This window comes from Hypomesus transpacificus, chromosome 2 (genome assembly GCF_021917145.1).
Source record: "Hypomesus transpacificus isolate Combined female chromosome 2, fHypTra1, whole genome shotgun sequence".
In the NCBI taxonomy this organism is placed as follows: Eukaryota; Metazoa; Chordata; class Actinopteri; order Osmeriformes; family Osmeridae; genus Hypomesus; species Hypomesus transpacificus.
The window spans coordinates 16776330-16799962 of record NC_061061.1 but is presented as its reverse complement, the minus strand read 5'-3'; the positions used below and the strand labels follow the sequence as shown (position 1 = coordinate 16799962).

General features: G+C 41.6%; 4 protein-coding genes across 9 annotated transcripts; all 4 read left to right on the top strand.

Annotated features, from left to right (window-relative positions):
* Positions 1–2159: 2159 nt before the first annotated feature.
* On the top strand, positions 2160–5646 carry LOC124477324 (renin binding protein). Its single transcript, XM_047035075.1, has 11 exons — positions 2160–2355; positions 2542–2649; positions 2812–2887; positions 2999–3074; positions 3553–3731; positions 3953–4180; positions 4274–4355; positions 4465–4640; positions 4792–4923; positions 5089–5176; positions 5248–5646. The coding sequence occupies exons 2-11, from the start codon at positions 2552–2554 to the stop codon at positions 5319–5321; spliced, it is 1209 nt and encodes a 402-aa protein (XP_046891031.1). The 5' UTR covers positions 2160–2355; positions 2542–2551; the 3' UTR covers positions 5322–5646.
* Positions 5647–6651: 1005 nt separating this feature from the next.
* On the top strand, positions 6652–11978 carry lrif1 (ligand dependent nuclear receptor interacting factor 1). Of its 4 annotated transcripts, XM_047030488.1 has the most exons (5): positions 7664–7831; positions 8678–10334; positions 10488–10838; positions 10939–11136; positions 11222–11978. In XM_047030488.1, exons 1-5 carry the CDS (start codon positions 7689–7691, stop codon positions 11615–11617), a joined length of 2745 nt encoding a protein of 914 aa, XP_046886444.1. In that variant the 5' UTR covers positions 7664–7688; the 3' UTR covers positions 11618–11978. The 4 variants fall into 4 exon arrangements, with proteins under 4 accessions (XP_046886435.1, XP_046886425.1, XP_046886444.1 ...); XM_047030479.1 differs by lacking the exon at positions 7664–7831 and adding an exon at positions 6652–7060 and having other exon boundaries at positions 8678–10838; XM_047030469.1 differs by lacking the exon at positions 7664–7831 and adding an exon at positions 6652–7191 and having other exon boundaries at positions 8678–10838.
* A 222-nt stretch (positions 11979–12200) lies between these two features.
* On the top strand, positions 12201–15329 carry LOC124474443. 3 transcript variants are annotated; one of them, XM_047030586.1, is made up of 4 exons: positions 12201–12425; positions 12819–13435; positions 13645–13827; positions 14053–15328. In XM_047030586.1, exons 2-4 carry the CDS (start codon positions 12851–12853, stop codon positions 14692–14694), a joined length of 1410 nt encoding a protein of 469 aa, XP_046886542.1. In that variant the 5' UTR covers positions 12201–12425; positions 12819–12850; the 3' UTR covers positions 14695–15328. The 3 variants fall into 3 exon arrangements, with proteins under 3 accessions (XP_046886542.1, XP_046886559.1, XP_046886551.1); XM_047030603.1 differs by lacking the exon at positions 12201–12425 and adding an exon at positions 12436–12448 and having other exon boundaries at positions 14053–15329; XM_047030595.1 differs by lacking the exon at positions 12201–12425 and having other exon boundaries at positions 12458–13435; positions 14053–15329.
* Positions 15330–16153: 824 nt separating this feature from the next.
* Positions 16154–19797, top strand: igf3 (insulin-like growth factor 3). Its single transcript, XM_047030651.1, has 4 exons — positions 16154–16294; positions 17487–17634; positions 18678–18832; positions 19129–19797. The coding sequence occupies exons 1-4, from the start codon at positions 16220–16222 to the stop codon at positions 19309–19311; spliced, it is 561 nt and encodes a 186-aa protein (XP_046886607.1). The 5' UTR covers positions 16154–16219; the 3' UTR covers positions 19312–19797.
* Positions 19798–23633: the final 3836 nt, after the last annotated feature.

Here is a 23633-nt window from a genome sequence, read left to right as displayed (position 1 = left end):
ACCCGAAGCAACAGATGCACTCCTGATATGACTCTGTACAGCTTAAATCAATCACTGATTCAATCACTCAGTAATTGAATCAATTGCTGAGTGATGATTGATTCAATCACTGATTGATTGGAACAGCTTTCAGGGACTTTTGATCGATATTGACAGTTTTTAATCTAGTTTAGGAGGAAATTGTTCTACACGCTTCTAACTAGCATTTTGTAAAATAAAAAAACATATGGTCAATATTGCATGTTGTAATGACATTTGGCTGGTAATAATTATAATATGCATTATAATGGTGTTAGCATGTAGCTGGATGGTAAAATATTCTCTTCCACCACAAAGTACTGTAAATGATCTGTTTGTGTTGCCCCTCTATCTGATCCTATCCTATCTTAGTCTGTGTACCTGGACCCTGAGTCAGTAACGAAGAACCTCCAGAGATAACACTGTGACACCCAAGACTGAGAGCCACAGTCTAACCCTGGCCGTGTGCTTGTCCTCCCATGGGCCCAGGGGCCTGGGCCTGAGCAGCAAGCCGGAGCTGCACCAGGTCCTGGAGAGGAGGAAGAGAGAGCAGACCCAGAAGGAGGAGTGGGAGCAGGCCAGGACTCCCCTGGAGGAGGTGCTTCTAAAACGGCAGCAGAAACACCTGGAGGTAGAGCGGAGAAACGCCAGGCCACATCTGCCTGCTCTGTTTGTTAATATAGACAGGGTTCGAAATGAAGGGGGAGTGGGGTTGGGGCCCGCAAAATGTGTTATTTTCGTAATATGTCAGTCGTGCTTGAATTACAAGAGTGAATATCAGGTAGGCTAATATTAAGTTAAAGTAAAAAAAATATTCCCAACCAGATTGTTTTTTTTTTATCAAAAGGTGTACAAGATACGGATAAGATTCTTCAGTAATAAGACTCCCCTAAAATGTTTTCAAATGTCTTTAATGTCTTCATATGAAGACATTTTAGGGGACCCCCCAAGAGCTGTGGTCATTTCAATCCCTGAATATACAGACATTAAGATCAATCTTTTTTTGAATAGTTGTTTTCACTGTTGGGATGGCATGAATACAAATGCTGAGTTCTCCTCACCTCCCTAGAGAGAGAAGCAGCAGGAGGAACAGCAGCAGGAGGAAGCCCAGCTGTTGGAGTTTGTAAGAGTCCGTCAGAACCTGAGGAAGATCCACACGGCATTCCAAAAGGCCACAATCTCTCATACAAGTACAGAGGACTCCGAACAAAATGGCTGAATCTGTCGGTTACTTTTTGTGTTGACATGACGTAGCATGTTTCCCTCTCCTAACTTTTTCCAAACGTCTTCCTTTAACTTGTACAAAAACTGAAAGTGACATTTGTTTGTGTGCAGGTCAAAGACACATGCAATGTGTGCAAAGTCATACACCCGGCAAAGTTTAATAGATGAGTCCGGTCTGTAAATTTTTTCTAATCGTGAACATTTACACATGGACCGAAATTGAACCAGCAATGGAAATACCTTTTACAGTCTGGATCAACGGTTAACCGTTGGCAATTAATTGCAATTGCCATGTTTTGAAACACGGTGTGCGAAGGCAACCAGCAGTATTTCAGAATTGAGTTATTGCCCAGTTTGTGTTCAGTGTGTTACATTTTCTAATGCCAGGAAAAGAAGGATTCTTTTTTTTTGCTGTGGACATTGGATGGTGTATAGCCATTGTCGGCATTTGTTGTAATTTCTGGTTTTTCTCTGTCTCTGTCTCTCTAGGTCTTTCTCATAAGGTTTGGCATTTCCACCTTCTCTTGCTCAAGTTTTATTGAAAAATACATCTACAAAATTGAGAAAATTACTTGTTTAGCTATATAAATGTGGAAATTGATGTTTAGAAATTATTATTTCATGAAGCAGATAATAAGTTTGTCTTGCTTGTTTCAAAGCCACAACATTATTTTCAGAATGCCCAACAGAATGCCCCAATCTCAGCCTGCATTGTTTAAAAATATAGAGTTATCTTGCTTGTGATTTCCCTCAATGCAATGACGTACGTGTTACTGCTGGATCATGTTACTATTAGATGTGGTTTTGCAATGAATACAACAGGCTTGTACAGTCTGTTCTTTGCGCAAGGTCTTTTATTTTGTAACGCTTCCACGGAAGCTGTCCATTCACATGACTCTGGACGTGCTTAGATTAGCATATTTTCTCCTATTGGCAGTCTCACGGTCATATGATGAGGCATTTACAAACATCATCTCGTAGAAGATTTAGCTGTGTTCTACACCATGAATACTTGACGGATGATACAGGGTGTCACATTATCTCCTGAAAGGTTCTGTCGTAGTTCGCTGCCTTAAGAAAAAAAGTAAATAAATAAATAGGTTACTGGCAGAGGTAAGCGGATTTTCATACTTCCTCATTACTTGTGCATTTTGGACCCGATTGTCTGAACTACGCGTTAATAAAAGATGATATGGTATATCATTGTACAGTTGGTTGACATGAAGCTTGAAAAATTAATGTTTATGATGATATCAAAGGATCGAAGTCCTAATTCAAGATCTGTTTTACTGTATGCAGTGAAGGAGCGATGTCCACCAAGTTAGAACAGTATCGGGTACGGATACGTACTGAGTTGGACAGAGTGGTGGACTTCTGGTTGAAATATTCTCATGACACGCAATATGGGTGAGACGTTAAACGTTTTTCAAAAACGTAAACAATTATAAAAAGTATAACAAATATGTTTGCATGTGAGAGGAATCAGTGACAATATATTGAAACTATTGCTGGCAAATCACCCCCAAACACCACTACCACCTTCTCAACCTGACAAACTTTTCTTTCTAGTGGATTTTTCACATGTCTAGGGAAAGAGGGAAAGATCTATGATGAACTGAAGTATGTTTGGTTGCAGGGGAGGCAAGTAAGTGATCCCAGCATCTCAAAAGTGCTGTGTTCTTGTAAAATACTTCAAGGAACTTACTGTGAAAGTGCAATTCTTTGTGGATTCTTGAAGTAGATTCTTTTTTTGCAGGTGTGGATGTATTGTCGCCTTTACCGGACCATGGAACGATTTCGCAAGCCTGAGATCCTAGAGGCTGCTAAATCTGGTTTGTGTTGTGCGTGTGTGGAATGCTGAATATGCGTGGGTTCTGGATTAGACCCTTTTCACTGAGAACTAGTTGAGGCAGATGTTTGACACACAGACAGTAAACATCCACATAAGCAAGGAAATCAAAGCAAAAGAGCAATTATCTTACCTCTGCTGGCTAAGGGTCATTGAACTTTAGGACTACTAAGTAACCATCTGTATTTCACGAGGGACAGACAAGGCAATTTTTTTTCTATTTGAAGTTGATGATTTAGCTGATGAGTGTGTCACATTATCATCACCTGGCTTCCTAGCAAACATGAAGGCTCATTTAGGCCATCTAAGTGATATGGAAGAAAACATGCTGACAGCTTATCATTAGGAGAAATTGCTGTTTTTGCCTTGAAAACATGCCAGAATATTAATATGTTAGCAATGAGGTGCTGTAAATAATGTGAATGAATGAATAATTTTGGTAATAATTTGCCTCCTAACAGGAGGGGTGTTTTTGCAGCGCTTTGCTCGAGTTCCCAGTAGCAGCAACCCCTGGAAGTGTGCCTTCTGCCTGACTAGGGACGGCAAGCCAGTGAAGGTACAGCGCACCATCTTCAGTGAGTGTTTCTACATCATGGCCATGGACGAGCTTAGCAGGGTCACTGAGGATAAAGACATGCAGGTAACAAGACTATTACAAAACATTACTTGTTTTGTCTTACTTTTCTTGTCAAACTTACCTTTACTTGAATATAAATACAACTGGACTGTACGTAACACTAAAAGATTGACTGTGTTTTAAAAATGATGGCTCATTTTCTTATGATCAATAATAGAGGAGTAATAATTAACATTGTTGCTTTCTTTTTTTCTAAATGGCTATTCTTTCTCTCTTGTTGCCAGGCAGAGGCTGAGCAGATGATGAGCCAGCTGATTCATTGGGTACGGGTAGATTCATCAGGCCTGGGGAGGCCTCAGTTGCCTGGAGACACACCTGTCAACATCATGGCTGTTCCCATGATGCTGCTGTGCCTGGTGCAACAGCTCACAGAGGAGCGGGGACAGGAAGTGGCAGAAAAGTACAGGGAGGTTGGCGATTGGTGCGTGAAACAGATATTGCAGCATGTCCAGGTATTGGAATTGATTTGTCAACATTCATACTGGTGCTTACTGGTCAGGATGAGAAAAAAAAAATTGTTCATAACTTTCACAATGTTTGTACAGAGAGGTGGCACAGCCATTTTGGAAAGCGTCACCACGGAAGGAAAAGAACTTCCAGGTTGCCAGGGCCGACTGCAGAACCCAGGTTAATAAAGCAATTTTTACATTTATTTGGAGTGATTTATCCACAACAGGCTTTCTCTAACATTTTAGAGGTTTCCTCTATCCTTATCTCCTACCACTTTCTGGCAAAGGCCATGCCCTGGAAGCAGGCTGGTTCCTGTTTCAATATGGAGGGCTGCATGGTGACCAGGCCCTACAACAGACAGCTGTGGACAAGTTCATGGAGGTGCCTTTTCTGGCTGGCTGGGATAAGGAGCATGGGGGGCTTCTGTACTTCCTGGATGTGGATGGTTATTGTCCCACACAGGTACACTGACAGCAGGTTCAGAAAAAAAACAGTAAACTTTCAGGGCATAGCCGACACAAACGTGCGCCCGAAATCTACACCCTGATATTGTTGTGCTTTCTAATATGTTTAACTACTTCTTCAAATATCTGTCTCTGTTGTCACTGATCAGCTGGAGTGGAGTATGAAACTGTGGTGGCCACACTGTGAGGCACTCATTGCATATTTGATGGCCTACAGCCAAACCAGAGACTCTGCCCTGTTGGAGCGATTCTCTGCGGTTTACAACTACACCTTCAGCCATGTAAGTCACCTGCAGTGGCACTTAATCCACAATATAAACCGTTTAGTTAATAAAACAGGGGCATGTATCTTCATGTATGATGACATCTTTGATTTCATGGAGACAGATTTAGTCCATGCAATAGAATCAGTACGTTGATTTACTTTTGTTGTTGACTTTATCCAGTTTTCGGATCCTGAGAATGGAGAGTGGTTTGGTTATTTGACACAAGAAGGAAAAGTTGCACTGGATTTTAAAGGAGGCCCTTTCAAAGGTAAGAAATCAAATTAATCTGTATTTAAACTAGTAATTTTTTATTTAACATATATATATATCTTTTTTTAGGCTTTTTCCATGTTCCGCGATGCCTGTATATGTGTGAGCAAATCCTGGACCGTCTACTTGATGAACAGATTTGAGGTCAACAACTGCTGTGAATACTGGAACTGTATTTTATGTCTTATCCAGCGATTATACAAAACCTGTTGATTCATCTTTAGTGATCCTTATTCATGAAGGACTAAAATACGTTTTGTGATTAAAAAAAATATTTGCACCTATGATACGCTACAGTTCTAAAGGGAAGATTACCATCATGTTAATTACATAATGCATAAAAGATTTCAACCTTAATAAAAAATTTACATCTGTGACTATAATTCATTTATGCAGTGTGTTTGGACCAAATGTACTTGTTCTTTTTTACTAAATAAATTCTTTCCATAAGTACCTTTTGTACTCCAACTTGTCTCCATTATAGTGCCTTGTAAAAATATTATTGTCTTCAACATTGTTTTCAAGTAAACTTTGTAGCGTACTACAGTGACATCCAAAGGGTTGCACTACTTGTATTGCATAGACATTTGAACGTCCGTTTTTTGTTTTTTTAAGCCTTGTTATATATGACTATTGTCTCTGACAATTCAATACAGATGTCTGCAATTGTGATGTTCTTGTAATTTGAGAATTACAACACAGATGGGTAAATTTGCTCGTTCATAATTTGCAGTTGAATATGCACACCGAATTCAAGTGCAAAACTGATCTCATATGCAATACTGTAACATCCGCAGATGTGGAACACACACAAATAGCCTAACTAAAATAGTGGGCTCTACTGTTGACATGTATTTACAGTATTGATTCCAATTAACACCTAAAACATAACATAAAATGTATTTCACAATATAAAACATGGCTCAGCATTGCAAAGAGGAAAGAGAACCATGAATTTCTGACTCAGTGTTTACATATGTAAGGGCTTGAGTCGGGATCTATCTGTGATAGTGTTCCTATCACACTAGTCAAAACATGAATTTGTTGTAGGCCTAAATATGATCATATGACCAAGGAATAGCAGTAGATAGGCCTCCATTCGATTTTCAACATGTATTTCTCCATTCATAAACCTAAATCATAGTCTTTTGTTTTTTGTTTCACCGATTTTAAACAAGCACTTACGTTTTACAGTTTATGGCCAGGAGATGTCTCCAATTCATTCCGGAAGTTTTTTTTCGAAGGTTTTTGTTCAAAAAGACTACTGTTTTGTCAATTGAATAAAACAATCCGCTGATCGATACAGCGAGTTTGTAAGGGTTTTTCTATGTTTGACTATCGAGATTTCTGCTATTACATTTGCACATGAAATTGTGGTGTGAACCGAACAGTCCTACTATCTAGTGTTGTGAACTGTTCATAACCATGTTTGTTGCCGTCTCTTGAACACAGCCTATGTAACGTCGCGGAAGTGTAACACACCACAGAAGGAAGTTCAGCTCATAGATATCCGGTAAATGTCGACGGCTAGAAAGTAAACAGATTTAGTTAAATGGGGCAAAACTTGCCAATGGTTTATAACTGTAAAATAACGTTACGCACACTGATTAGTTTAGGCTTGGTTCAAACGAGGAATTCGAAATTAAACACGTGAACGTTTAAACAAAGTAGAAGACATTAACGTTCCTCTGAATAAGCCCGTCTGTAACGTAACAGGATAGCTTCAAGCTTGTTTTGCTATCTTAGATTGCTAGACGGAGTGGCGAAACATTCGTCTAGATGGCGCAACAGCTATAATAAAGAACCTGATCGGCAGCCATTTCGGTTGAAAAAGCAGCGTACACAAGAATCCCGACGCCATGTTTTGCTATCGTGACCAACGGTAGGATTAGTCCGTTACCATTTCCTTTCGTAGCCTGTACTGCAGGCTACAATCTGGAGTTTATTCAACGTCATTAACTTGTCTGGTTTGGAATATTGGCTTGCAATGGCACATCACGGTACTGGTCACAGGTAAGAATCAAAATGACTTGCAGAATGTTGAAGTCTGAAACTAGAACTTTAGCTCTAATTTAGTGGACATTTTTGCTAGTGTACACTTATATTGAAACATTAAGACCAGCTCATTGTTGATACCTTAGTGGTTTAGTTGTGTAATATGCGTGGTGAAATTAAACAACTGGAGAGGGGCCATTTGTAGAAGTATGAGGTACTGTCTATTTAAACATGAATGTCCAAATGGCAATTAGCCTTAGGGGGATATTGACGTCATATTCAGCTATGGATAGAATAACTTGAAAAATGATCAAATAGTTTGAGACTATTTTTTATTCTTGAAGTAGAGTTTTTATTAAGGGCATTACAGCAGCCAGGTAACACATTTATTACTATTGCATAAGAGAAATGCACACAAAGCAGCGCAAGATACACTTTCACACATTCATTTGATAATCATCTTTTTTTTTGGGGGGGGGGGGGGGGGGAAGTAGGCGTACTTTGTAGCAACATAGATGCAGGGCTTTAGCCGAACAGGTGTAAACTGTTTGCTGGAAAACAGTGGTTTGGTGGACCATGTAAACACAGGTGTGGGGCTCGAACCACTCCTAAGGATCCCTCAATATTTGCGCTACATAGACAACGCAGGTGTCAAAAGGTTTGTGTTGTTAGCGATTGCGTTGCTTTTATTTTATTTACGTTCCGTTGCACGGTTTAGGCTTGAATTAAGGTTTTGTGGCAAAAAGTACCTTTTGTGGCACAAGGGAACTCGGTGCTAGCCTACGTCACAACGTCAGCACACATGAGCAGCAACGATGCATAGATACGACATCCGATTGTACAAGCAGCGTCGTATATTTAGGCAATTCAAGACTTGCATGCACAGTAAGTAATGTCAAATTAAATAATGTACTTAAACTCAAGCTTGTGTGGTGTCGCTGTCTTTAATGAGACATCATACACTTTTTTCTGTAAATAAACGTGCATTCAACGCGCATTCAACTTCACACAGTGAAGTTTGGCTAGCGTTAGCAACAGCAGCTAGGCTATCTTGCTGCTAGGCTATCTAGGCTATCTTGCTCTAGCACAATTTAGCTTCTCCACGCAGGGCTCTAAGGTTTCTTACTGACAAAGATTGCTTCCAGCAAACTTATTTTGAATTAGCCATTTCCCCCTAAATAAATATCAAGCTTATTTACGTGTTTGGGGGCATAACAACAGAGGTATTCTCCATTCCTCATCAACTTGGTTAACAAAACATAAACTTTGTATCACTAAATTATGAATGATTGGCAAATAATCAAATATATTGGTGTTGTAACTGATAGTATGTCAAATGCATACATACTGTAGGCCTATACATACTGACCTAGTGTGTAAATCTATGGAAAACAATCCTGAGAAATGCAATATTTAAAGGTAAACTTCATTCATCATTGGATTATTTGCAGCATGTTTGCCAGTGTGATCAATATTTGATTTTGCTCCGCTATCTCTTGTGCAGTGGGACAGGTGTGTTTTACCAAGCAATGCCTGCTGTGGGAGCCGATGGACGAAATGTCATGCAGCTGATTCCTGTCCAAAAGATCAACGGACAGTTTGTTCCATCGCAAACAAGCCTTCCCGCAGTGCAGACGGTTGAACCACAGAGAGCGGTTGTCATGAACTTTGCCTCTGCACCCATTGCTAGAAATATGTCAACTATTCAACCCTCAAATAACGGAGTGAAGAAGCAACAATTTAACATTACTGGCACTCCAAATCCAGTGCAAGGAAGAGGTCATAGAGTAAATGTTTCACAACAGAATTATTTAAAACAGAGTCATGCCTCACTGAAACCTTCAAGTGCACCTCAGGTAGTTTCCCCTGTGACACATTCACCAAAGAGTGGGATGGCATTATCACTTCTGAATACAAACAAGATGCCAGTCACTGTCAAATCACCTGTGCTTCCCAATGGACAATACCTGCAGATACCCCCCAATGCGCAAGTTAAAACCCTACCAATGTCTGCACTCCCTCCAGGCATTAAGAAGCAGCTTTTTACTTCGGCAGCAAATTCTCCCACAGTTCTATATGTCTCGCCTGTGACAACCATGAACCCAGGTAGTTTGCAGCCCTGTCCAACTGTAGCTTCCTCCCCCAGTACTCCACAGAAGATTTCTGAACAGACACCTTGTGCATCCTCATCAATGCCCTCAAAACGGTCGCCAAGGACTGTTGCCAAGGACGGCTCAAAGCCAGTTACTCCTATCAGGTGGATAATTGAAGAGCAGGATGGCTCACCTGCTCCCTGCCTTGTTCCTGTAAATCCCTCCGTTATGGCCTCTGAAATCCTTAAGACTGTGGCAGAAAGGGAAAAAACCAGCAAGGTACAAGAAATTACAGCAGAAAATCCATTGAGTCCGAAAACTCAGACAAAAGCAGGACAAGTGAGAGACAATGCCTTGGTGATGTGTAATGGGAAGGTGTATTTTGTGGCCAAGAAAACCCCTGAGCTTTGTAAGCTGATGGCGAAACCATTGGGGGCCATTGGAAGCCTTTCTGAAAAACCAATAGGTAAAGGCAGAAGCAGTCAGGGTAGAAGTTTCTTACCATCGCTGCTCTTAAACCCTTCCATTGAATCTCAAGCGTTAGATAAAAACAAATCAAATTCCAAATCCATTGTTATCCCAGATGGACCAGATGAGGTTATTGACCTGTGTGATGATGACTCTCAGGATGACCCGACCCTCCAAGCAGAACCAACTGCTAAACTAACTGAGACAGACAAAAGTCAGCCAGTGACACATGAGGATGAAGAGTCCAATGTAATATTTGTCTCATACATCCCGCCCAAACCCATCTTCAGATTCAGCTTACACCAGATGAAAAGAGACCTAGGGAATAAGATAAAGGCTGGGCCGGAGTCTGTCACAAGTCAAAATACTGTGGGTGAACAGAATTTGAATGATACTCAGAGCAGTGTTAATGTCTTGTCAGAAGGAAGTTGTCCAGACATTGACATGATCCAAGATGTGGCAATCTCTACAGTTAATGCAACTGACCAAGCGTTGAACACCAGTCTTGACAATATCGCTGGTCAGAGAATGGACACCTGTCGGGGTACTTTGTCCAGCATGGAAGTTAAAGATTCCTTGGCAAATTATCAGGCAGTAAAGGTTTTGGCTGATCCATCTGTCAAGGAAACAGTGACATCACAGGATGTTGACATCACCGCTGAAATGGCAGAGAACAGGGCTGTTCCAAGTGATCAACAAGAAGCAAGGAATAAGCAGCCAGCCGTCACCGCCATTACTGACCAGGCAGTAAAGGTTTTGGCTGATCCATCTGTCAAGGAAACAGTGACATCACAGGATGTTGACATCACCCCTGAAATGGCAGAGAACAGGGCTGTTCCAAGTTATCAACAAGAAGCAAGGAATAAGCAGCCAGCCATCACCTCCATTACTGACCAGGCAGTAAAGGTTTTGGCTGATCCATCTGTCAACGAAACAGTGACATCACAGGATGTTGACGTTACTCCGAAAATAGCAGAAAACATGACTGTTCCAAGCGATCAACAAGAAACAATGAATGAGCAGCCAGATGTCACCTCCAAAGACATGGATAGCGCAAACAGCAATGCTTCTGTACAAGCAGAAAAGGATACCAATCAAAATCAGGTAGGAGAAACCATCTACCTAGATTGCACTAGCTAGTTTGCCTTCTGGTTGCCCATTCACAAATTCAGCAGGATTTTATGAATTTGTGTCCCTTTTTCAGAGCGGTCTTAAACGGATGTTTGGGATTACATCCGATGTTAAAATTATCTTAAAAAGGATTGACGATGTACAACCTGAGATTCCTCCAAAAGTGCTTCCTCAGATTGGACCCATATCAAAAAGTGCATTGGAGGGTATCCGTAAATTGATTCAAGGGTCGCAGATTAACTTAAACAAGAGGAAACATGACAAAACACAGGTAACATTTTTTGTTCCCCTTTTTACCAGTTCATTAAAAAACAAATCTGACACTTAATGCTACGATTTATTTTTTCTGCCACCAGGGGTGTCCTCAAGAGAGCAGTGACGAATGCCCAAAGGATACCAAAATGCAAAAAAATGAAAATGCTCCAATAGCATCTCCTGATTCAGACAATATTAAAGAGGCTCTAATAAGTTCAAGTCCTATACCCAATGCATGTGTTGTCAATGTATCAGAAGGTTCAGAACAAAAATCTCCATGTGAAGACATCGCCATGACATCTGTGGAGCCTCAGTGTCTCTCGACCGTGAGGGAGACATGCCAAAGTTCGGCTAGAGAGATCTCAGCCGTCGACCTTTTCTCTACAACACCCATGGACCCTGATGAAATCAAGCGTCATGAGAAAATCCGACGCTTGAAAGAACTTCTGAGGGAAAAAGAGGCTGCTCTCGAGATGTTGAGAAAGAACAGCGACTGAGTTTTCTCCAAGTGCTTTGTTTTGTGTCAATATTTCATATATTTATGTACAGTCATTTATAACAGTTTTAGATGTATCTCATTTTTATTAGATTAAATTGCAGTTGTCTAACTGTTATTTCACATATTTCACGACTGCTACTCCGCTTGAGTTTTTTCACACTGGATTGTAGCATATATTTTTTGTTTCGATTTAAACTGCATTTAAACAGTTAGCTCCAGTTTTACATTGTTTTCATTTGTTTATTTGTAGTTGGTATGGCAGTACAACACATGAACACTGAATATTGACACCTTTTATGATGTTTATATATGATGTGAACTATTTATATTATCATTATTTACATGGCTAATAAACCAGTAAATTGACTGGCTAGTTGAATTCCTTTTATTTATTTTTTTCTCAACCTGGACTCTACACTTGACATATTCTTTATTAGGTAGTTTGCAATACGGATGATATGTAGTGTGCAGTAGTGTATTACATTTTTGTTTCACGATGTTTTATTTTCATAACGTTACCCATTCAGAAAGTATATATTTTCGTTTATATCCGGAAGTCTAAAGAACTACAATCATGGATTCATTCCGTCATAAAGGCATATCTAGGGCTTGTAGTTTGATGTTGCTAGAGCTACAGATTTTCCATACGAAAACAGCCCTCCGCGTGGCCATAGTATATCATCACACAGTTAGCACCACCACCAGCAGCAGCAGCTGTGTTTTGGGTCTTTCATCAAGACCGTCGGAAACGTTATTTTTGGCTAACTTCAGAAAGCGTTCACCCTCGCACTCTGAGCTACATTCAGGTACGTACCACGGCGTTCATGAAGTAAGTCGAGACAACTGGAACGTGCTTTCTTAATAGGCAGTTTATCGTTATGGTTAGGAAGATAATGTCTAACTCTTGACCTTTTTATGTAAAATGATATCCCTCGTGTTCTTTAATCTATGCATTACCAACTATTAAGATAGCTGGTAAACGTTGCTTGCTAGCCGGAGTTGACCAATTAGCAAAGTATTTGCACGGCCGTTGTTTCCAAGTAGAGCATTTAAATAGCATGCTGTAAGACAGCGATTTTAAACACATAAATAAAAAGCATGGTAGCTTTTGGTAGGTTATTGCGGAAAGGTATAACAAATGCTATCAATATTTAATATTGTGTTGCTAACGCGGTTAAATTGTCTACGCTTTTCTTCAGCTTACAGTTAGACTGGATTTAAAGGGGACAAGATGCGGGGCATGGATACCCTGGATAACTTTGAGATATACATTCCCAGAGAGGCAAAGGTAATGACCGTCCCTATGGGGTCCCTCCGAGTCTCCGTCCAGCAACGGATGGGTGTGCAACGTTCTCGCAGCGGCCATAGAAGCTCCAACCCCTCTGTCATTTGGATCTCTCCAGTGGTCATCAGAGAGCGAGTACGTTCACTGAACATGCTCGACACATCTGACATGGCCAAGAACAACATGGCCTCGTTGGTGACCCAGGAGCTGAAGACCATCTCTGGTCCTTACCACATGGCCTTTGTCTCCTCCAACTGTCTTGCCTTAAGGATCCTGGGAGAGTTTTTGCCAGTGCAAGTCAGTGGAAATGAGAAGTGGCGGATCCCTGCTCAGACTAGCCCTCTCCCCCATGGCACTGCCACTAGATGCCCCAAAGATGCCATCATTATCCACCACAGGAGGATCTTTCTGTCACTCAAGAAACCTGATCGAATCACAGGCCCAAGGGGGAACTTTGTGACACCTGCTCTGCCCTTTAAGCCAAAGAGAAAGTTGGTTCTTGAATCGCCTGCTGTTTCATCAAAGCAAATGGTAAAGCTCAAATGCTCAAATCCCTGTCTTAGTTTTCATCGCATATACTTAGAAAACAGTACTTGTGTGCATGACATGGTAAACTTGCATAGCATATACCTCATAAAAACGACCCCAAATGTGCAACTTTCCACATTATGGAGATGTAAAGTTTCAAATGCAGTCTCTGAAAAGGCAGTTTGCTGTTTGTCATGTTTCCTTGTCGCTAGTATCATCCTGTGTCTCCTGACGCTACTTGTTATAATACCTGGAGAGAGAGGGCATTTCTTCAGAGGTTTGGTGTGACGCGCTTCATTCAGGTGACTTTGTCCAGACTCCCCTCCCAGTACCCAACGCTTCCGCGGCCCACATCACAGCAGGAGCCTAAGGGAGAGGCCCTCTACACACTCCATGTAAGTGAACCAGTTTACCAATTTGAACCTATTTATTTTTATTTGTTTGGATTTGGTCATAGATTTTTTTTTTAGTGATGATTTATAAATTAATTATTGTTTGCAGTTCATGTTCTGATGTTTGCATATAATCAAGTCCCACCCTGTATTTGTGAAGCAGTATATGTAAACATTTAATCTCAGTTCATGACTTGAGGGCATGTCTGTAATGTGTCTCTACCCCAGAATACAAATGAACAAGATGCATCAAATAGTAACGGGTCATCAAAGAAGACACACAACACAAATCTGAAACAAGAAGTGGAGGTTCTGAATGTGGTGAAAAATGACCCTGTGAACCAGGGGTATGAACAATCTCCCTCTAAAATATTCTGCCCTAACCCTCTATCAAACAAATATATTGAAGAGGTTGGTGGTTGCACTGGTATTAAGTGTTCTACTCCTAAAAAGAATGGCGAGGAGGAAGATGGAACAGAAAATGGCTGTGACGTTAAAGGCGAGGAGGAGATTGAAGCTAGAAGTGGAATGGAGGCCCATGTTACAGATTTCAACACGGTTGTCATCAAAGGGGAAGACCCAACTTCTGACACCGATGAAGAGTCGAGTGACAGCCCAAACGTCCAAAGGGAATCCCAAAGCAACGACAGCGGCATGCACTTAGAGATGGACGATACTGAAGATGGGACTGTGGGAGGCGGTGGTCAAATTTGGGGAGTGGAACATCCGCTAGTGCCGGCTTTCTCAACCCCCGAGCAACATTATGGCTTCGACTTTGATCAGTTGGCCCGCGAAGAAGCGATCGACCGCATCAGAGCCAAGCTAAGGGAGAGTGAGGCTGCCCTCTGTAGTTTTCGCTCTCTAAGATGACTGTTTGTTGTCATAGAAACGCTAATACACTCTTCACAGTACACCTGGTAGACCGATGTGTCTTGGACAATCAGTTTATCTAGATTACATTGATAAAGGGGATCTTAAAAGCACAATTTAGTTTGTTGTCATCACACGAGTTTAATATTAGTATTTGGTGGTTTAGATGGGTAGATTCTTTGTTTCCCTATCCATTCAAGTCTTTCATTGTTAGTATTGAAGCCTTAAAATCCCTCTTTTGGTAAAGACAAGTGAATAACTATTAATCATGGGAAAGGACAGACAGGCTCACTTAACTGCAAGTTTACATTTTAAGTTCTATGAATTTTCAGATGAATTTTCAATCAAACACTTATGTTAGAATGTAATGTACTTCAACATTTAAGTTATGAAATGCCACAGTATAACCCAGAACATTACAGTTGAGTTATTCACCTAACATTGAATGTATTGTAAAGGATCGAAACCTTCTACAATCACCGATAATTGGTTCACTAAAGTTCCAAGTCTAATGGTCGCTCTGAAATACAATAGTTTTGTTTATTTATTTTTCTTTGTGTGTTTCTAATGCGACTGACCTTGTTCAATAAAGGGAGAAATGTCTGTACAAAGGCATTGTTTTGTTCTTGTTTATCATCAGCGAGTTGTGCGTTTCCTTGCTCTGGCCATATCTCCACAATCAACTCTAATCTGTTATTGCTTCCGCCTGGATATAGTGCAGCTGTGATGACGATGGAAAAGTGTCACTGATTGAATCACAAGCTTTCCTGTTGTCTTATCTTCTCCAAAGTCATAGCAGGAGAGCTGATTTTAAGTTCTCCCAGTAGTCTGTTCATTTGGTCAAAGCCAAGGAATCAAATACTGGATCCATCGTGTGTTGGTATGTGCAACATGAGCAGTAGAACAGTTTAGTGGTCATTTGCCAATTCAGGTAAAAAATGCACATCTCTTTGCCCATTTCTAAGGCATCTATTTCAGTCATATTTCTGCAGAGTTATATGTGCATGCTCAAGCTATTCTATGTTGTTAAACGCAAATTAAGTGAACTGATATGTTGGGCAGCCGCCCATGCGAGTTTGAGCTATGCAAGTAGCCCGCAAAGTGGAAAAGTTCTGGAATGGCTGCCCTATGGTATATTTCACTAGAGAGTGTGTTACTTGGTTACAAACAAGACAGAGCTCACACTAAACTATCAAACCAACATATAACTTCACTATTCAACAAAATATATTTGTAGTGTCACATAATCCTAAATGAAATTGCAGCGCAGAACAACTTCAAAACAGCGGTGGTGGGCCTCGCTGACACCATCGATACAATGTGTTGAGCAGATACAGGATGTAAGTTGGTGCAGATACAGAAGTGAATCTCCTGTCCGGTTCGGGGGGGGGGGGGGGGGTGGAGTGAGTAGAGAGGGTGGGAGGCTCGGTTGTCCTCCAGGTCCTCCCCCTGCCCCCGGCCGAGTATAAAACCGCCGCTCAGAGGCCTTGGAGATGCTACTCCTGTGGAAGGAAGGACAAGACAAATGAGCTGGAAGGCAGAAAGGATGTTCTCGGAACGGTCACCGCACTGGGCGCCCGCAAGAGAGAGGGCGCTTAAGGTATGTTCTGGATGTTGACGGGGTTGGGGGTGGGCTCAGTGGAGGAAGCGCTCACTAATTCAGCTACATCTGCAAAGGATATCTGAGCTTGTTTTGTCGTATTAATGGGAGTAAGGTATTTAGATATGGTCATTCTTTATTTGCGGAGCTGTAGAGTTGTGGTTGGTGCTTCCCAGGGCATAGGATGACTGAGCCTGGATAATGTTTTTGTTATGGTACTTGGTAGACTGGGGTGTATCTTCAGGCTGGTTTTATCCTCTGCATTGCAAGCCACACATGCACCTAGTTTTATTCCAGAGGTATGCAGCTTGACATTTATTTAAGGCATAGACTCTTGAAAATAGATCCCCATCAAATTGAAGCCTAGATACACAAGAGTTACCCCTCAAAGCTTGAGGCTATGGAGTATTTTAAAGTCATTGTCGTTGACATTTGCCCCAGAGCTCCCAGGCAGTATTTGCCAATATAAACTAACCCAGGTCTGATATATAACATTCTAACAATCAAAGATGAAAATATTTGATTAAAATTACATCCATCCACTTAGAAAGAATACAGAAAGCGTGGTAGTTGGGGTTCAGTGGATGTGCCAAGGATAACATCTGGATGTGACCTCAAAATTGTTTTATCGAGTGTACCACCAATGCAGCTTTGCATGTTACAAAGAGTGAGATCTCCGGTAGCGTGAGAGCATGCAGTGTAAAACAGTGATGGGCCAGTTGGCCCCACTAGAGATCCTGTAATTGTCCTTCAAGTTCATCTGATAACAAACCGCCCAGCGTGAGAGTGACAGCGTGAGTTCGTACCCAAGGCTGCTATCATCCATTATGTTGTCTAAGACTCATAAATCTACTGTATATTTTGTAACTTGAAGTACAAAAACAAGCATCAAGGCTGACTTCATGCAACAGTGGGATCTTCTTGTACAGCTGGGCGGACTCACAATCTCCTCAGCTTATCTCCATCAACCGTTTGATCCTCATCATGAACAAGCATCGTCACCAGCTTGATCTATATGTTAAGAACTGAAATCACAATTTCTGGATTGAAAAGATTATAGAAGCCATGTTTATCACGATTGAAACTGGTGATTGTCAGGAACCGAGTTGTAGTACAGGGTCATAAGAGTGATGATATGTAATTGATCTACTTCTGTGAAACTGACTAAATCTTTGTTTCTCCCTGTCCGCAGGTGTCTTGTTGTCGGAGTGTCTGTGTGCTGTACTCCGTCCTTTGTCTGGCGTCTCTGCCGACCCCCACAAAGTCTGAAAAACCTCGCTGTGGGACCGAACTCATGTCTGATCTGCTGTTTGTGTGTGGAGACAGAGGCTTCCATATCGGTGAGAGACCCTTGTTGCTGCGATCTCTTTGGGAGGTCGTCTGACCCTGTTTCTTTTCATTTACATTTAGTCATTTAGCAGACGCTCTTATCCAGAGCGACTTACAGTAAGTACAGGGACATTCCCCCTGAAGCAAGTAGGGTGAAGTGCCTTGCCCAAGGACACAACGTCATTTGGCACGGCGGGGAATCGATCCGGCAACCTTCTGATTACTAGCCCAACGCTCTCACCACTCAGCCATCTGACTCCATAGATAGAATAGATATAGAATAGACCCAGTGTGTTTTGTCACGGTAGTTCCTCGTGGCCTCTACGGCACTCTTTCTGACCCCGTTGAATTCTGTTTTAATTTAATCTACTTTTATTTTAAAGCAGAGTTATTTCAATTTACCATAAAACAAATTCTTGCTACCCATGGGACCTTTCACCCCATCCCCTTTTCCCCGGGTCCACCAAGGACACTTGCAGGACCTGATATCGTGTGCTGTCCCATCCAATGACAAGCCACTGTGCTTAAAAGAACACTTTGCCACCATGAGAATGATAGCCATTGTTATTACAAGTCTTATCCACGCAGTAACTTTTCAAAATTGGTGATCAACAGTGACTGTAAAAGGGGGAGGTGGGTACTTATCCTGCTAAACCAAGATGCCACCATAAATATATATGCATCTTGTATATATATACAATTATTATTGTTCATGCTCCACATCTGATCTCAGGTTTCATTCATGAAATAATTGAAGCGCTTCCTAATTCCATATCCTATGAGATTTCTCTGTTCAAAGTCCTGATTTCCCTTCCTACTGCATCTTACTCACATAGATGAATTAGCTGAGATAACTGGGCTTCACACGACAAGCTCCCACAAGGATGATAACATTCAAAGTATTTAATAAGAGACATCAAAGTATTATAGATAATTAAATTGTAGCTAGTATTATAGTGCATTTGGTTTTAGTCCCACCCAGGGGGGAGGGTACGGTACACAGTTCAAAGCGGGCTCTGTTTAAAGTCCTGTATCCTGTCCTCTGTTTCCCCAGGTAAGCCCGCCGGGTTTCGGAGTCGTTACCGGCTACGGGAGCATCGCATTGTGGACCAGTGCTGCCTGAAGGGCTGCAGTTTGAACTACATGGAGACGTACTGCGCCAAGCCCAGGAGCCGTCGCTATGTCGCTCCCTCGCCCCAGCAAGTCACGGTGGGTAATCAACAGCGGCATCAGCAAGGTTACCGGGCCAGTTTAGCTTTGCTGAAATAAACGTAATTGACCAACAGAAAACACGACTTGTTATCACGTGAATACCTCATTAAGCATCTACACTACATCCACAATAACGTCTGTAATTCAGGGTCATCGAGTTTATCAAATGTTTCTTTTCCAAGTAGGCGTTCATCAGTCATGGATAGTGTTTGATGTACAGCAGACACAGAAAGTGAACAAGCTACTATGATACTCTGACCTGCTGACTAACTCCTTTGTCTTGCTATTGGCAGGAGCAGCAGTTCCACACCGTATTTCACAGGAGGTTAGTGAAACACCTGGAAACGGCCAAAGGGCCACACAGACAAACGCACGAAAGAGTCGAAAAGAGCAACCGGCACGAGAGACGGCACAGAAGTTCAACGCCTGCCGGCAGACACAGAGAACAACCCACCAGCAGCTCCCCGACCCTCTAGGAATCCTATTCAAGGACAGTCATCATGAACTGAAAGAAATAAAAGAAAGTGTTTGTGTCTAACTATCATATTCGAGCTGAAGTTGAAATGTTGATATCTGTCATTTAAACCGTGACAGGGCCAAACTTCACCCCATGTACTTTATCTCTACCAAGTAGGGAGGCTAGATGTAAGAGGCTTGAGTATCTGCACATCTTGTCTATTGCATCATTTTTTACATTATATACTACAGTTGTGTACGTATATAGGGAGGTTACTTTCTTGCCTAAGTTTGAGGTATGCATGCCAGTGTGTATATATAACTTCACCATCTGTTTTCAAATTACTACACTTAAGGTATATCTTGCCGAAAGAAGCATGTGTGAGAACAAAATATTTATTACTTTTTATATTTTCTTTTAAACTAGTATGTTCGATGAGTGTCAAGTGCAATGTGTTTGTGGCTACAAGCTGGCGACATGAGAATTCTGTGTTCCATTATTTAGATGTATCACGTGAAACCTTGACAAGTACAATATTATGAAATACAATATTTAATGCAATGAAACCTTATGCTCTTTTGTCTTTCATTTCAGACATACAGTAATAATCCTCTCAATTGCAGGTGACAATTGTTATTCTTCACTTCCCATTGCCCTTGCCTATTATTTTTGCGAAGGCCGACCGTCTTCTCACATCCCCTGTCTATTGTTACAGCACAGCTCAGAGAGAGAGAGAGGTAGAGAGAAAGAGAGGGAGAGAGTGGAAGAGAGACTGGAAGAGAGTGAGATGTAGAGAGAAAGAAAGGGAGAGGTAGAGAGAGTGGAAGAGAGTGAGAGGTAGAGAGAAAGAAAGGGAGAGGTAGAGAGAGTGGAAGAGAGTGAGAGGTAGAGAGAAAGAGAGGAAGAGAGAGAGTGGAAGAGAGAGAGAAAGAGACAATGAGAAAGTGGAGCAGAACGACACAAATTTACTTCTTCGCTGCCCAGTCAGTAAATGTAATGGAACTGTAACAAATGAGTGACTCTTTAAGCTTTGTGCTGACAAATACAACTGTTACCCCACAGAGAATAGCTTTATTTAGATAAATATTTAAATTGCAACCCTGAGAGAACAATGGGGCTCTGATGTTGGAGCAGAAGCACACACACACAAAGTTCTGCTGACAATGTTCACAGTTGTTTTTTGACTGCATTACCCAATATCATTCTCCCACTTGTGGTTCAGCTTCCAGTTAAAATCCAGTTTGGGACCCACTGTACAAAAAGTGCAAGAAAAAAAAGATCCTTCACGCATTTACAGCCCTTCCAAGATATGGTCCCACCAAGCACAATGGTTTTTCTTCAGGATATTGAAAGGATTTTATGTAATATAATCTGTGCTGGAGGGCAGCAGTGGCATGGCAGACCATTCTCTATGCACCTTAAAAGGATAAAAGTGATGGTAATAAAAGTGTCTTCTAAATACCTGATTTACCTCAGAACTGCAGGTGCTGCAAAGACATTCCATTCAGCTGTTTGTGGAAAAAAACAACATCATAAAAACCATATTTGATGGTCTGCTGGGAGTTTTTTATATATATTTTATTATATCAGCCCATGAAATCATCTTTATCTGCACCAATTCTGTCTTGTAGGAAGTACAACATTGCAGGTTTACCATCGAAACATACTTTTTTGTTTGTTTAGTGACATTTTCAACATACACACCGAAATCCAAACCTAAATAATATGGCATTTTTTTAATGTTCTAAATCACACCTGTTTGACACCCCTCAGTTCTGGCCACCAGTCACATCACCACAGGTGCAAGCCAGTCCAAACCAGACAGTTTGATACACAACAAAACATTTTGAGCGGTGGGGTTTTCCTGCTAACAAAGATAGGTCTGGGCTTTTTAATTCTGCAACACAGTAACAGCTGCCTCTGGCCCCTGATAACCCCCTACGTTGAGAGCCTGTATCCCTGTGCAGTTCTGCGTCACAAGCCCAGATTGCACCCTTTACTCCCTCGGTTCAGTGCAGCCTCTTTCCCCGGTCTTGCTTATGTTTGAAAAAAAAAGAAGAAATCCCTTCTCAGGGAATGAAAAGAGGGAAAAGATAGAAGAATAACAAAATATGCAGTGTCATGGATGGAGTTGGGTGGCTACTAAGTCATTCGCAGTCTTTGACCCTCTGCACAGATGTGGTGCTCAGGAAAATGTTCCTGGCTCAGCAAATCACGCATTATGAGCCCTTACAGGCGTTTCTTGCCAGGCAAAGTAACCCTGTAAACACTCACACGTTGTATGAGTTCAATATAGTGCAACTGACTAATTAAAAGCACAACTGCAATGCAACTACAAAATTAGGGCCTGAGACAAAGATCTTGCACTCAGTTTGCCTAGCAAAGTAAGTCCTCACCATCAGCTAATTTGCAAATAGTTCTAAAGGAACTTTTTAAGGTCAGAACCAGAGAGATCACGTAGGAGTGAATCAGACCTGTAACCCCGGTGATAGGGTCACATGACACAGAGTCAACATGATACTCCAACAGTGCAGAAACTGAGCTGTGGAAGAGTCTGAATGCTATCTCTCAAGGCTGATGGGGTCTCCATTCTCTCTCCCTTCATTGCAACAAACCTCAGTTATCAACCTTGTTGGAGCACAGGTGCACTGACACACAAGCCCAGTGGCCATGGAGCCTGCCTGTGTGTGTGCGTGTGTGTGCGTGCGCTTCTACATTCGTTTAAATGCAATTGCATTCATTTTAATGAGTTTTCTTTTTTACTCATCAGGTTTATATAAATGTTTTTATTATTTCTCTCACTGTTATTATGATTTTCATTAACACCTAGCATCCAAGTAAGCGTTAGAAATATTTAGAGACAGTCCATGATTGTTTCTCAACACAGTAATTGTGTGGAGTCAAACAGTGATCCTAGTGCCCTGGTCAACAGAGACACACAGCAGTTCAAAAATCCCCGTAACCACGACATCTGGGTATTTGACCGTGAGCCCTTCAGTAATACTGTGGCACAACAAACAGGAACTGAGATGGTGGGTTTGTGTGAACGTAAACACTGTGATAGTCAACTGAGGCCCACCTGCTAGGTCCTAATATCTGTTGAGTTCCTCTCATGGGGACTGTTGTGTGGTCCACCACTCCCTGTCTAGTCTGACACACAACTGTGTAGTGTGTTGTTGCAGAGGAAGTCCTTGTCAACAGCTTTCCAACAGAGTCAAGGCAGTGGGAAGAGCTGGTCATTCTATAAACATTGGCAGCTGTGGGGTCCTAAAACTTCCTTTGACCAGGTTATTCCATTCATCCCCGTCATCCTAATCTATAAACTGTCACCAGAGGTAAATCCTAAAAGAGGATTATATTCACATATAGCTAGGTGTTGGTGTTGCTTCATGACATAATTATGTAACAACGACGTATTAATTTATCTAACGCTTTCAATCCAAAGTGAAAATTCTTAACCACTGAGCTAAATCCATCCCCTCACAAGAAAACGTCACTTGGTTTCAATCCTCACAAGCCTCCAGTATGTTCTCAGTGGGTCCTGAGTGTACAGACTAGGAACTCACAGTGGGGGTTGTTGGCTGGTGTCAAAAGCCCACACAAACCTCTTATCTCCTTATTTGAGACATCATGATTCTGTCTGTCTATCTGTTTGTTCACCCGCTTGACTACCTGCGTGTCAGTCACAGTCAGTCTGTCTGTCTGTCTGTCTGTCTGTCTGTCTGTCTGTCTGTCTGTCTGTGTGTGTCTGTCTGTCTGTCTGTCTGTCTGTCTGTCTGTCTGTCTGTCTGTCTGTCTGTGTCTGTGTGTCTGTGTGTCTGTCTGTCTGTCTCTGTGTGTGTGTGTGCGTCTGTCTGTGTCTGTGTGTCTGTGTGTCTGTGTGTCTGTGTGTCTGTGTGTCTGTGTGTCTGTCTGTCTGTCTGTCTCTGTGTGTGTGTGTGCGTCTGTCTGTGTCTGTCTGTGTGTCTGTGTGTCAGTCAGTCAGTTAGACTCTCATTTGTTTGTTTTGCACACGCTTACATTGTATGGTCTGGTTTCAGAGACGTGACGAAACACTCACAGGATCTTTTGATTAGATGTTCATTACCCAGAAATCTGGGCCAATACTTTTTCTGGAGTAACCGGACTCAAAGAGCCTTTAAGAACACACAGTGACCATTATCTCTGTTGTCATAGGACACATATCAATAAAGGACAGGATGATTGGCAGACTGAGCCAAATGTGCCTTTATGACACAGATAACTTATTTTGTTTTTCTCTCTGTTACTGAAATCATGCAAACTACATTTAGGTTTGAGGTTTTCTTGAAAGAAGAATTTGTTTGAGCAATTATCAAACTG